The sequence below is a fragment of the Papaver somniferum genome, chromosome 1 (genome assembly GCF_003573695.1).
Source record: "Papaver somniferum cultivar HN1 chromosome 1, ASM357369v1, whole genome shotgun sequence".
NCBI lineage: Eukaryota > Viridiplantae > Streptophyta > Magnoliopsida > Ranunculales > Papaveraceae > Papaver > Papaver somniferum.
The window spans coordinates 227,578,949-227,592,290 of NC_039358.1; the positions used below are offsets into that span (position 1 = coordinate 227,578,949).

Here is a 13,342-nt window from a genome sequence, read left to right on the forward strand (position 1 = left end):
CAGTGCTGCGCTCGATGATCCAATCCTCGTAGTCACATTATAAAGAAATAGTTCAACAACTAGTTTAAATTCCTCAAGTTGGTGGGAGAGAATTCACTATCTGTTCGACATTGAGTCTTGAGAAATTAAATATGTGGTGTGTCCTTATTAGTAACAAAAGGGAGATTCAACTCAAGTACTCTAGATTGAATATATGTTACGTTTTAGGGGGGATGCTATATTTTTCATCCGTACATGTCTCAAGTGTTTTAGAGAATTTATGTCTCGTGGGAATAATGTACTTTTCATTCCATAAGTACAGACATTGGATCTAGTTCAAATAAATAGTCAATTGGCTAGACAAAATTCTTGTTGCCATTAAAGTTGATGTGAAAATTGGTTGATTATGATACGCACATTACATTGTATATACCAACATCTATGACCAGGTGCATTTCCAACTCTTTCATTTATGATGGGAGCTAGAGCTACATTTTAGCTTCATCCCATATTCTGTTGATACCTGTACTTTGGTATCATTACTACTGGGGAAAATACATCTTTGTCTCATGATATATATGTTCCTTATCACATGCTTTATATGAGTCGGTACGTCTAACCCTCATTACTTTGGGGTTTTCCATTTTCTGTTGCTACGATTAGCTTAGTTTGAGAAATTTCTTTATCTCAACAGGACAAAAGAATCTCACTTCGCATGTCAACCACTTACTTTAGGTTGAATATATTACTGAAGATAGTGAATCTCTTGTTGGCATACTTCAAGATAGACTGGTTAGTTTGTACCATGAATGAAGTAGAAAAATGGAAAAAATAATTTCCGACTCATACCTCCCTCTGTAAGTGCTTCCACAAAAATTTGATTTTATTTCCAACGTATATTTTGAAAATACCGACTCTTTAATAGTCGAGCAAATGCATTACATCCCACAAAACATTCAAATTTAGGGAGAAAATAATGGTGCTCAAGTATTTATAAATTTCAAATGAATATACATTGGAATCGAGTTGGTACAACCAATTGAACAAACAAAAAAAAATCATTCAACTATAACCACTATCAAATTCAAGATTGAAATTGACTATTTATATAATATGGACTTATCTAAGACAAAAGAATGTTACGAAAACAAATAAATAAGCCCAATAGATGTTTCATTAGGTACATACCTTAAGCTTTGGTTCCCGCCATACATAGACAGAACCGGAACAAATTTAACCACGCACGTCCCAGAAATAGGACCGGATTGGATCGGTTCGCCTGGACCGGTCCAGGTTGGATGGACTTGGTCGGGTTAGACCGGACTGATTGGTCGGGTTAGACCGGACTGATTGGGTCCGGACCGGATTGTCTTCTCCCATATCGGAACAGACGCCCTTCTTTCACCGATTTGTTTCTCTTCTTTTCCAAACAGAAGGTTTCCAGATCTCCCACCGAACCGGAACATAATAATATAATAATATTATAAAAAAATGTATTAGTACAGTACTATTGGATCGTATCGAGAAAAAAAATGTATCATTGTTTGGCGATACGTTACATACGCTACAACTTTGCAATCAATGAAAATTTAACAGACAGCCGGTGATGGAACTGATTGGTGTGTCTATTGTTATTATTATCATTTACATAGATCAATCAAAATTAAAATAAGAGACGAGCAGTACAACATCAATCACTACGGAGTCTTGATTTTATAAATATTCGTGTACTCTTTCTCACCATCTCAAGTTATTCTTATGTTCATGGGATCATATAAGATAAATTAACATCATGTTATATGGAAACATATTATGTAAGCCAAATAAGACAGAATTGTACACAAACAGAAATTTAAATCATGTGAACATGGAATGATAAAATGGCTCATACATAAGTAACATAACATATAGAACATAGACCATGTCTGCCTACCAATGATCTTTTCGGTGGACGATTGAAAGACAGAATAAAACAGAAGTACCATGTCCAAAAGAAGAAAAGAGAAAAAAAAAACACAAGTACCAAATCCAGACTTTAATGGAGCTTCGCGAGATAATATTGAACGTTTTGATGCGAGCCAAAAAAAAATCCATAGTCATTGGGTTAGAGTTCGTGCATGATAACGTTTTGTAATAAAAAAGGTAGGAAAGGTAAAAAGACAGAGGATTTTTATTGATTAGCATCAACCTTATTACAAAGCTATAGTATTCTTTATATACATGGAAAGATAAACCTTAATTATATAGATGGATCGCACATCTATAAGCGGTAGGCCCTACAACACCTTTTTATTTACGGACTAAACTAATGGATATGGACAAACCGGTGGAAAGTGGTGGAAAGTGGATGGATATTTGGGCTTAACTTTTCCTTTCGGACTAAACTAATGGATATTTCTGCCCGTTTAGCTTTCCCTTTCGGCTTCTCCTGTTACACTGCAAATGAAAAACCATCCAAAGATTTTGGAAAGTGGATGGATATTTGGGCTTTAGTGGACTAAATTACTTCGACCTGGGGGATAAATTAAGAATCCTGATTTTGGGCATACTGAAATCTTTCTAGGCATACAAAACAATAGTTTCATCTTGGATGATCTAATAAGGGATATCCTATGAGTAGTTCAATTACCTATATACCCTCAATACAAAATTTAAAATCAGGTTTCTGAAAAATCAAAATCAGTTTCCCTTAACATCTCTTCTTCTTCCTCCTCTAACCGAACTCTTCCCCTCCCGCGAAAAAAAAATCCATCACCGTGATTAATTATCGATTTGTAAAAATTTGATCGTCGATTAAACTCAACCACATAATGACTCGGACAAAGAAAAGCAGGGACTAGGCGAACCAAATCGTCTTCTAATCCATCACTTGAAGAAGAGAACCAATTAAAGATGAAGGTGTACAAACTGAAAATCAACCACCAATTGAAACAACTGCATCTCCAACTCCGGAAATGAGGATAAGAAAGTAAGTTTTACAAACCCAATCTCCAATTTGCTGTTTTTCATCGATTAAATGACGGTTACGGTGTTGGGTTCGGCTCAAAATTGAGTTGCGTTTTTAGCCTAACTGTTCTTCACAAAAGCATCCTGTAAGTGTATATGAACAGTTCGACATGAAATTTCAAGCCGAACATAGTCACAGATAGAGATGCATAGGGGTTCGGCGTATTCGAAAATCATAATATGTGCCGAACCTAACACATTTACGAGGTTCGGCTATATGATATTCACATTATATGCCGAATCAATACAAAATTCTTATCCCAACAATTATCGGGAATATAAGTGATCAGGTTCGGCTTATATAATACTTATGTAAATAGCCGAACCATGTACTACCAAAAGGTTCGCGTTTACCATTTTCTCAATATAAGACGAACCTCAGATAATTTTTCTTCCAGATCACACAAGATTAGGTTCGGCTAATTATGACATTTTTAAACAAGCCGAATTAGGGGCTACAAAGTAGGTTCGGCTCATAATAATAACACTTTCAGCTTGCCGAACTGTTCAATAGTTGTCAATATCCAGGTGGGTTCGGCTGATATATTAAGCCGAGCATATTCCAGACTCGCCGAACCTTAGTGAAAAAACACAAACTTTTTTATGATTTTAAGCTACAAAAGTGAAATTAAACATTGGATAGAAGTGTACCCTCCTCATCCAAATACAAGCTTTTTTCTCATTTTCCCCTTCTCCTTCTCCAAAAAAATCTAACTTTTTTTTCTTACTCAAAAATTTTCATCTACACAAATTTATAACTAAATAATCTTAAACCTAATCATCGATCACTAATCACTAATCGGAATTATTTTAATTAATCATTACTATTAATACTAATCCTAAAAGGGCAAATTTGTCATTAAAAAAGTTTGGTTAAGGGGACTTCTGATTTTGTTATTTCCCATCTTTTTTTTTGTCTTTATTAGGTATGCCCAGAAAGATTTAGGTATGCCCAAAATCAGGGTTCTAATTTAATGGCCTTGGCCCTTGGTGGACTAACTATTAAATTTTATTTTTCTAAGGGGTAAATTACTAATATGTGAAGATTTTGAGTTAGCCCCCTTTAATTCTGCCTCTGAGAATAGAGGAAAAGTTTCTATGGAAGTGAAAGAGAATTGATCTTACCCATCCAATTTTAAGGAGCTTCCCCTTCAATTTGCAAAGGTCACCTAGTTTTGACCTGCTAGTGAGTCACATTTGTTTTATGTGAAAAAGTTCATGGTATTGAACAGTTCCAGTTTTTTTTTTGTTTGAGATTTTGTTTTGTTGAAGCATTTTTGAAGGAAATGTGCATGTTCAACGATCACAACTCGTAGGCCTCGTTTTAACATGTAACTTTTATGGGTAGCATAATGGAATTCAGTTTCGGGTATTTATAGAGAGACAAACTAATATATGCAATAAGTTGGTGAAAATGGTTAAAGCTCGAACTAAAACATTTTAGGGTGGGATGTTAGAGGAAACTGTTTTGCCGATAAATGACATATGTTAACAAAACGGATACAAGTAACGGAAAACTATGTTAAGGATAAAAGAGCTACGAACAAATAGACGAAAATTCAAATTTTCACAATGGAACAACCACTTTAGTTTAATTAGCCAATAGATCATATACACTTTTTCATAAATCAGGAAAAGAAAATGTAACTAATCCTTAGCATGACATCTTTGAATAATGTGGTGAACATTTAATAAATAAACTGCTTAGAATTTTCTGTGAAATTTTTCGTTAATTGACTTTGAAACTATTTTTGCAGGGTGCCGAAAGAATGTAAAATGTCCGATGATTTTTGTGTCATTCAAATTTCTTTTTAAGGCACAATATTAGAAAAGTAATGAGAGATTTTGAGTTTTAACGCATAAAATTGGAACGAACATACCAAAATTATGTTTAGCTCGTCAAAATCGCAGGCACCTCCTCTTCGTTCTTCTTCTCTGTAAGAAAAAAAGAAAAGAAAAGAAAACCATAGTCCCCATTATTATCTTGCTCAGATTTGATTCTTTTTGGACTAGATCTGAACAAGATTTTTGTGTGTACCTAATCAGCACCATCCACGTGGCTCAGAGATTACATGTGGGTATCATATGATATCAGGGCATCAGAAAACGAAGACACGTTAAATACTTAAAACCTAAATCTATCATCTGTCACGTGGTCCTCAGCAAGTAGATCTAACGACCGCAGGATCAAGGAGTACCTGATGAAAAGATAGCCGCGAAGCATGGAAGAAGTTCAAAGAAGCTACTTTACCAATCTCCAGACAAATTCAAAATTGACGGAGGAGAAAAACCCTCACTGACACCGAAATGACAACTGCAGTAACAACTGTCCCAGGCGTGGGAACTGCCCAACTACCCGCATTAAATGCTACGAATATAGGATATGTGTCAGGATTCGTGGGGCTCAGAGAGAGGCGGATCTTCGTTACCATGTATTACCGTTGAAGCACCATCGAGTCGTCGCGACCGTCATCTTCGGGATCGGCACACAAACCAAAACAATGAGTAACAGCTGTGTCGATAAGAGGGGCCCACACGAAGGTGCTACAAATACCCGACTCAGCTAATTGAGAAGAGGTCGACCAATTTAGAGAAAGAAAGCGAAAGAGAGAAGTATAAACTTTAGGTATGAATTATATATAGTCATGTAACCTTTACTTTTCCTCACTCAAAGTCATTCGACTAAATCTATTATAATATCGATCATAACATAGTGAAAATTCCCAATACCTCATGGATGTAGGCTTTAGAGCTGAACCACGTATATCGTCGTCTTATTTACTTTCCGGCACTTACTTTCAATGTTATTGTTTATGTTGTTGAGGTTTTTATTATCGTCATCATCATGTATCGCATAATTGTCGTTGGTGCACCGACGATGAGATATGATGCTCACCGTCCTCTTCTGCATAGTCTCATTTGTATATTTACTAATTTCGATTGTTACTCTTTATACGTATTGCGAATATTGATTTTGGACACGAAGATACCTTCGTTATTTTTGTGTTCACACTTTCTTTTTTCGTTTTAAGTTTTAGTAGGTAGGTTTTGAATAAAACTTATTTTTCTTTTATTTTTTATGTCATTTGACATATTTTTTCGCTATTTTGAGCGAATTTTCTTCGCAATTTGGGGCGATTTTCTCTTTATTTTGAGGGAAATTTATTCAAACCTTGATCACAGGTTCGTAGCTTGCTATTCTCGATTCAAGAAAATCGTAGATTCAACACGGTATTGCTTTGAATTCATATTCAATCAAAAGGATTTAGAGCATCCGCGTACGCTTGGATCTACAAGATTATGAGAGGATCTGTTGTTGAAGAAGAAGAAAATCAGATTAAATGGTCGGAATCGATTCCGGATAATACCATCATTCTTCCCTACTACATATACCAAAATTGGATATCGTTTCCGTTTATTGCTCTTTCTATTCGCGATTTACTTGTAATTGATATCTTTATTTGTATTAAGATTTTGATAATCTTGTATTTTCACCATTTTGATATGAATAAATCGAAATTGTTGATTGACAAAAAAAAAAATCGAAAGCGTTGACCACTGAGCAATTCGGTGGCTAGGGATAGGGTTGTATGTTAATGTCAGACGGCTAATTTTTTTTTTTTGGCAGAAAAATAGACGAGTCTAGATCTTATCATCAAGAGGGTGGTGCAAGAAAATGTTTCCACTGCAGATTTCGGGCCTTTAAAACTTAGGCTCTAGGAAGCTGCTGCCTAGCCCATCAGACGGCCCTGAGCCATAATTTGTTGCCAATGCCAAATACACAAATCTTAAAACTGTAAATTGTTATATTTTTGAAGCAAACGTTGATTACATTATAAATAAGCAACAAAGTCTGTCACTTGCAAATGATCTAAAATTATGGCCTATATGAATTCCATTTGCAGCTCCTCTTTAGCTCTGAGACTGTTATCAAAATATTGAAGACATAAAACCATGTCATTAAACAGTTAAGTTTGAAAGACGGAAGAAAAAAAAACACGAAACCAAGGGTAGGCAAGAGACTTACAATTGTGATGTTTTGCAAGTCTAGAGATCATTCACATCTCTCTTTCTTATAAAGTTCAAATGCATGGTATTGAATTAGGGATGTCAATGGTACCCATTACCCGGAACCGGATCCGCTAGGTTTGGGTCCGGTTTTGGGTCCTAAAGTTGGGCTCATTAGCAACTTATGACCCGATGGTAATTACCCAATTGGACCCGAATGTTATCGGGTCCAAATGGATAATACCCGTCGGGTACCCAGTTATTTATCTTTTTATTCATCTTTTTAGCAAAATATAGCAAAATTATAGGTATTTTGCTAGTTTGGGCTTTGATTTTTTTTTCCATTTTTCATTTTTTTTCTTACATTTAATCTTTATTTAGTACATTAATTAAAAAATTAATAAATTTTTATAAAAATAATTTAGATTCAAGTTAAAAAGAGAAAAAATTAAGTTTTTAAGATACCCAACGGGTACCCAGGACTCTAAACGGGTCCGGTTCTGGGTCCACAAATTTAGGAACCGGATCCGGAACAACTAGGAACCGAACCTGACCTTTATAAGTAGGGTCCGGGTCTGGGTCTTGTGATACTCGGGAGTAGAGGTGTAAATTGGGTTGTGCTAGCACGAGCACAGCCCAGCCAGCACGCTAAAATCTGAGCCTAGTCCATGCCAGCACGTGATTTAGTCCAGCACCGCCCAACACGTTAGTTTCATGGGTTGTTCTGGGTTAGCCTAATCGGCACAGGAGTACAGCACGCGGCACAGATAAGCACGTGGCCCAGACCAGCACAACACGTTAAGAAAGCACGTCATAGCATGCACAAGTACACCATATAAGAAGGCATAATACATCACATTTTCTGTAAATTTCAGAAAAGAGTCACTATTCTTGCTAGTTTTTGACATTTTGTGCTAGCTTATTTTTATAACAACACATATAATACCTAAATATTTGGAAAATATATTTCATTTTGACATTTTATGCTAGCTTATTTTTATAACAACAAATATAATACCTAAATATTTGGAAAATATATTTCAATATCGTTGTTATAATGTCGTTACCTATATTTGACTAGAACATTAATTTACATGATAATGATCCAATTTTATATTGATGGGCTATTTCTTTTTATTGAATAAACTTGTTAATTTTACTTGAAATAATTTCAAATTATATGTTGTCTATTTAGATTCTTGTAATAATGTCTGACTTAATGTATATCATTAAGTAATTTTAAATTATTTGTAACATGTGTGCCAGCACGGCACAACACGGCCCATCACGTTTATTCGTGTGTTGGGCCCGTGGTTGTGTTGTGCCTAACTTTTGACTAGTAAAGCACAGCACGGCACAACACGTTTAAATCGTTGGCACAACACGGCACATGGCACGTAAAGCACGCGACTTCGTCTGTCGGGCTGTGCCGGGTCGGCACGTTTTACACCTCTATCCGGGAGGACTCGAACCCATTGACAGCCCTATATTAAACAATTAAAAGAAATGTGCATGATAAACAATCATGTAATTTGATGGCCATTTTTCTACATGTAACTTTTGTGAGTAGCATAATGAAATTAAGCCATGAAATTTATTTATTTTTTAGATTGAAATTCATGCCATGCACTTCATTCAGATTCAGCTATTTATACATAAACAAACTAATAAATCCAATAAGGTGGTAAAGATGGTTAATGAACAAACGGAAACAATTGAAGGTGAGATGTTGAAGGGAATTGTTTAGTTGATAAAGAACATATACTAACAAATTGGATAATGAAGAAATAAGCAGAGGTAGATATAGGTAAAAGCTAAGAGAAGAAAATGAAAATAGGTACGGTGCAATGGAACAAGTATTCTATTTTAGTTAGTCAATCAGTGGAGATATTTCCAACTTTTTTTTAGTTTAGTTACACATTCAGCAGTGAGGTACGGTACAATAGAACACGCATTCTATTCTAGTTAGTCAATTAATGGAGATACTTCCAACTTTTTTTAGTTTAGTTAAACATTCAGCACTCAGCAGGGAGACTCGATCTCGATCTTATGGGTGCATTTATAGAAGACACTTCCATTCCACTATGATTAATTGTGATTATAGAGTGTTTATTAAAAATTTGTTTTTAGTTTTCTCATTTGGAATCCTTAAATTTTTCTTAGTTTTGAGTCTATTAATTTTGGGCCTTAGGAAACTGCCTTGGCGCCTAGCCCTTAAGACGATTCTGTGCCATACCATGTTGCCAATGCCAAATGCACAAAATTGTAACGCTGTACATTGTTTTTATTAATTTTTGAAACAAACGTTGATTACAAAGCAACAAAGTCGGTCACTTGCAAATGATCATCTATCATTATGGCCCGTGAAAACAACACAATGTTTAAGGGAAAATTGACTAAAACCACAAGCAGCACCCCTGCTATCAAAGTTAACACTGCAGTAGACATACTATCCACATGGACTCGCAAATCTTCATCTATGCCCAACGCCTGTCTGTATTCTCTGAACTCGGTCGGATTGGGTCAAAAGTCACCCCTCTGCAGATGTAATTTTCCTTTTTATCAATATATTTCTGTCTTTCCATCAAAAAAATATACTAGCACATAAAAGACTATGACCACAATTATCTTGTTTCGATCTCTATCAACAAGATCCTAGAATTTGTTCCATTTGCTATCAACAATACATGCCACGTCTGTCTTCTCTAAGTTACTCACAACAAACACAATGAAACTCCAATCTGCTAGTTTGACCTTCAATTAGTTCTTTAGTTCTTAGCATATAAATCTGAACTGCAAAATATATACAACATACACTCGTCTGTTGTTCCCGACCTGTCGTCAATCTGATCTGACTCGTTGAGGGAGTACGAGAAATGGTTTGAAAGTCATGACTAGTCCAATCACCAAATTTACATTCAGGATGAAGAAAATCAAATCGGTACCTGCATTCAACAAGCGATAGAACACTTATCAAAATCAGATTAAAAAATGAAATATAGTCCATACATCCGATGTATGGTCATGTTCTATGTTGTCAATCGGTCAATGTAGTGAAGCCTGAGTGCCAACCCAGAAAGGAACCAAACATACTGTTTTTAAGATTTAGAATTGATTAGAATTTCATACCAGGTAGAAAGGAAGCATTCATACGCTTTTCCGCCAATGAAAAGCTGCAAATACAAAAAGTTTTTGTAATCGATTGAAAACTACTAGTAGAACTATGTGACATAAATTAAGAAGTAGTTCTTCTTAATTTGATCTCCTTATACTACTTTCAGAATACCAACAACACCAATATACTTACAGGATACCACCACCAGCTGGACCAAATACTTTGAACAGAGACATTGCAGTTGATGCAATTCCATTTGCAGCTCCTCTTTGGCTCTGAGACTGTTATCAAAATATCGAAGTCATAAGGCCATCTAACGTAACATTTAGAAGCCGGAAAAAAAAAACACGAAACAAAGGGTGAGCGAGATAAACGTACAATTGTGCTGTTTTGTAGGATGACAAACCCAGTGAAGATAGATGTCTGCTTAGTCATTAAGAACCCGTAGTTAGTCGTCGTCTTAAGAAAAGATTTTAAACATTCAACTTTGAGCTTATACTTACAGATAAAATACTCTTCAGAAGTGATGCAATATTTATACACAATAAAAGGCTTGTCCCGGAGAGTTTAGATATGGAAGGGTAACTTGCCAGAACCACAATAGATAAAACCTTCAAACAAAAATGCAGTTTCAAAGTAAATGAAACCAATCATCGGAATAGAAAACATTAACTTCTTCAAATCGTATACAGAGGGTGCTACTTAAAACATGCATACCGCACAAACTCGAGCTACTTTGAGGGGTCCTAGGATCCTTTCAACCTTTGGGAATATTGCAAGTTGAAACAGGAAAAGCCCGGCACCTGATAATATAGTTGACGTAGTAGGCAAGTGAGTATAATTAAGATATTCAGAGATTCAAGTCCAGTGAAAGAGGATTGTTAGATCTGTATATATACCGGTGACTGAAAGAACTTCTCCGACATTGTCAGTGCTATAGTTCAATCCACCATACTTTTTAGGACTCACAGCCCATAATGAGAAAATCTGTCGAATATATTCAAATAACATCAAATTTTACTAAGAAGTCACAATATAAAGGTAAAAAAACCCGACAGTCATCTTACGGGTCAGTTACCTCACTGTAGGCCATATTGTGAAGTGAGAAAACACAATACACGACAATACATGACATTAAAGGCCAATTCTTGAAAAGGTTTTCTGATTTTGTTGATCCTATCTCATCGCTGTCTTGTCTCTTTTCAGTGATACCGGTTCCGTGAGATTCTTCATTGCTTTCCTTATGCTTGTGCAATGTTTCCTGTCAAATATGAAATTATATTATACGAATTAAAAGGGTTTCAAGATCATCGGTATACCATGACTCAAACTAGATTTCTTTACTGAACTTTTAGAAGAGTTTTGTACGTCAACTGTAATAGCATGAAAGCAAGGATTTTAGAAACATACCGGAAGCCATAAACAAGCAATAGTTGCAGCTGCTGTCCATATAGATATACAGAGGCATGGTAAGAAGTACGGAAGTCTGCATGATTACTCCCCCGAACATTAGAATATACATGTCGAAAAATCACAGCAATTACTGAACTGGTTCACTAAATCATATGCATGTCTTAATTCCTACCTTGCAAACAGCGAATCCTTCGTAAATATATTCGGATATTTCACTGCGGGCTAAAAGAGCAATAATTCATTAAGATCGATGGCAACCAATGGTTTTTACTACTAATACTTATCAACAAAAGAGAAAAACATTTATGCGAGATTGCGAGGAAATATTCTTCTAAGATACCTCGGCAAGGAAACCTCCCATAGCAGGACCAATTATCATCCCTATTGCCCATGCTGAACTAGTCTGCAAAAAATATATATACACATTCAGCGTAATCAATGGTTGAGATTATGGTAATGTCGTTATTCGTGAAAATTTTGGAGAAACTTACGAACGAAAGGGCCAAAGTTTGATGTTCTTCTCGGCAAACTTCGGTAGCATAAGCCTGCCAAACATTCATCATATGCTTTCAAATAAGTAAATTGAAAAACACAAGTGCAGCAAATGAAGAAACAGAAACACGTACCTGAATTGGACCAAATATTGCACTGGATGCCCCAAGAAGTAATCTGATAGGAACTGCCATCCAAAAGTTTGTACTGAGACCAAACAATGTGGTCAAAATAACCCTGGTACAGAATATCGTGCAATATATATTATCATGATTGATCTTGAAAAATATATCATGGTCGGAAATCTAAATTTGTAATGCAATACTAACATTGTTGTACAGCAGAAGATTATAACTGGTTTTCGACCATATCGGTCTGCTACAGCTCCCCATAACACCGAAGTTAAACCTCTTCCAAGCATGTAAGCAGATGCTAAAACAAAAAAACAAATAAAGTAAAGCCACAAGTAAAATTGGTTATAAGCATTCATATATTGACGCAAACGCATTCGATACTCAATTAATGATAACTATAATGCTACTGACCTACACATCCTGCATAGTATCCAATATCTTCATCCCTTTTTGTGACATTGAAGTCTTTTACCTACAATGACAACATTGGCTATAAATTTCGGCATCCTCATTCGAATAAAACTCGTAACTTTCAAGTTTTGGAAGTTATATGATCGAAACCCTTGCTCACCAGAAAATATAGGTATGGATACAATGATGATATTGGAAGACCTGAAAAACAAAACCCAAGAAGAAAATGTTATTGCAGGCTTGAAGACGTCATCCAAGGTTATTATTACTTTCCAATGTCAATGTTTGCTCGACATTAACATGGTCCCCGATCACTTACCAACACATAATGCGATAATCCAAATATAGAGTAATTCTTTGTAAGGTGCTCCTAAACATGTTTCCTTGCGAAGGTCCATTCTGCAACCTGGGCAATCCTTATCATAAAAAACATCTATCGTACTCTTTGGCAATAGTGGTTCCGTATTACTATTCTCTCCCGCCTTCGGTAAATCCTGCAATACCGACTTCATTTTTCTTTTCTTTTCTTTTAAAATCAGTACTCTCGTAACAACTTCAACTTTGAACTCGGATATTAAGGTATCAAATCCTACATATATATATAGTACCTAACCAAGGTTTAACATGACAACACTTAGCTTGTCGCGCAGCACACACGCACACATATTTACATATACGGTTAATTCCTAACCACATATATATTTTAACAATATATGATCGGCTGGTATTGAAGTAAAATATGTCCAATTATTATATATCAAAATTGTTTCTATATATAGTATGT

General features: G+C 35.6%; 1 protein-coding gene across 1 annotated transcript; it reads right to left on the bottom strand.

Moving 5' to 3' along the window:
• Positions 1–9,323: 9,323 nt before the first annotated feature.
• LOC113337905 (protein ZINC INDUCED FACILITATOR-LIKE 1-like) lies at positions 9,324–13,106 on the bottom strand. The gene is made up of 17 exons (XM_026583452.1): positions 12,878–13,106; positions 12,719–12,759; positions 12,559–12,619; positions 12,343–12,445; positions 12,148–12,250; positions 12,013–12,066; positions 11,862–11,924; positions 11,694–11,743; positions 11,519–11,594; positions 11,187–11,369; positions 11,008–11,095; positions 10,826–10,911; positions 10,612–10,719; positions 10,487–10,531; positions 10,301–10,389; positions 10,123–10,166; positions 9,324–9,938 (listed from the first exon to the last, which is right to left on the bottom strand). The coding sequence occupies exons 1-17, from the start codon at positions 13,068–13,070 to the stop codon at positions 9,835–9,837; spliced, it is 1,491 nt and encodes a 496-aa protein (XP_026439237.1). The 5' UTR covers positions 13,071–13,106; the 3' UTR covers positions 9,324–9,834.
• Positions 13,107–13,342: the final 236 nt, after the last annotated feature.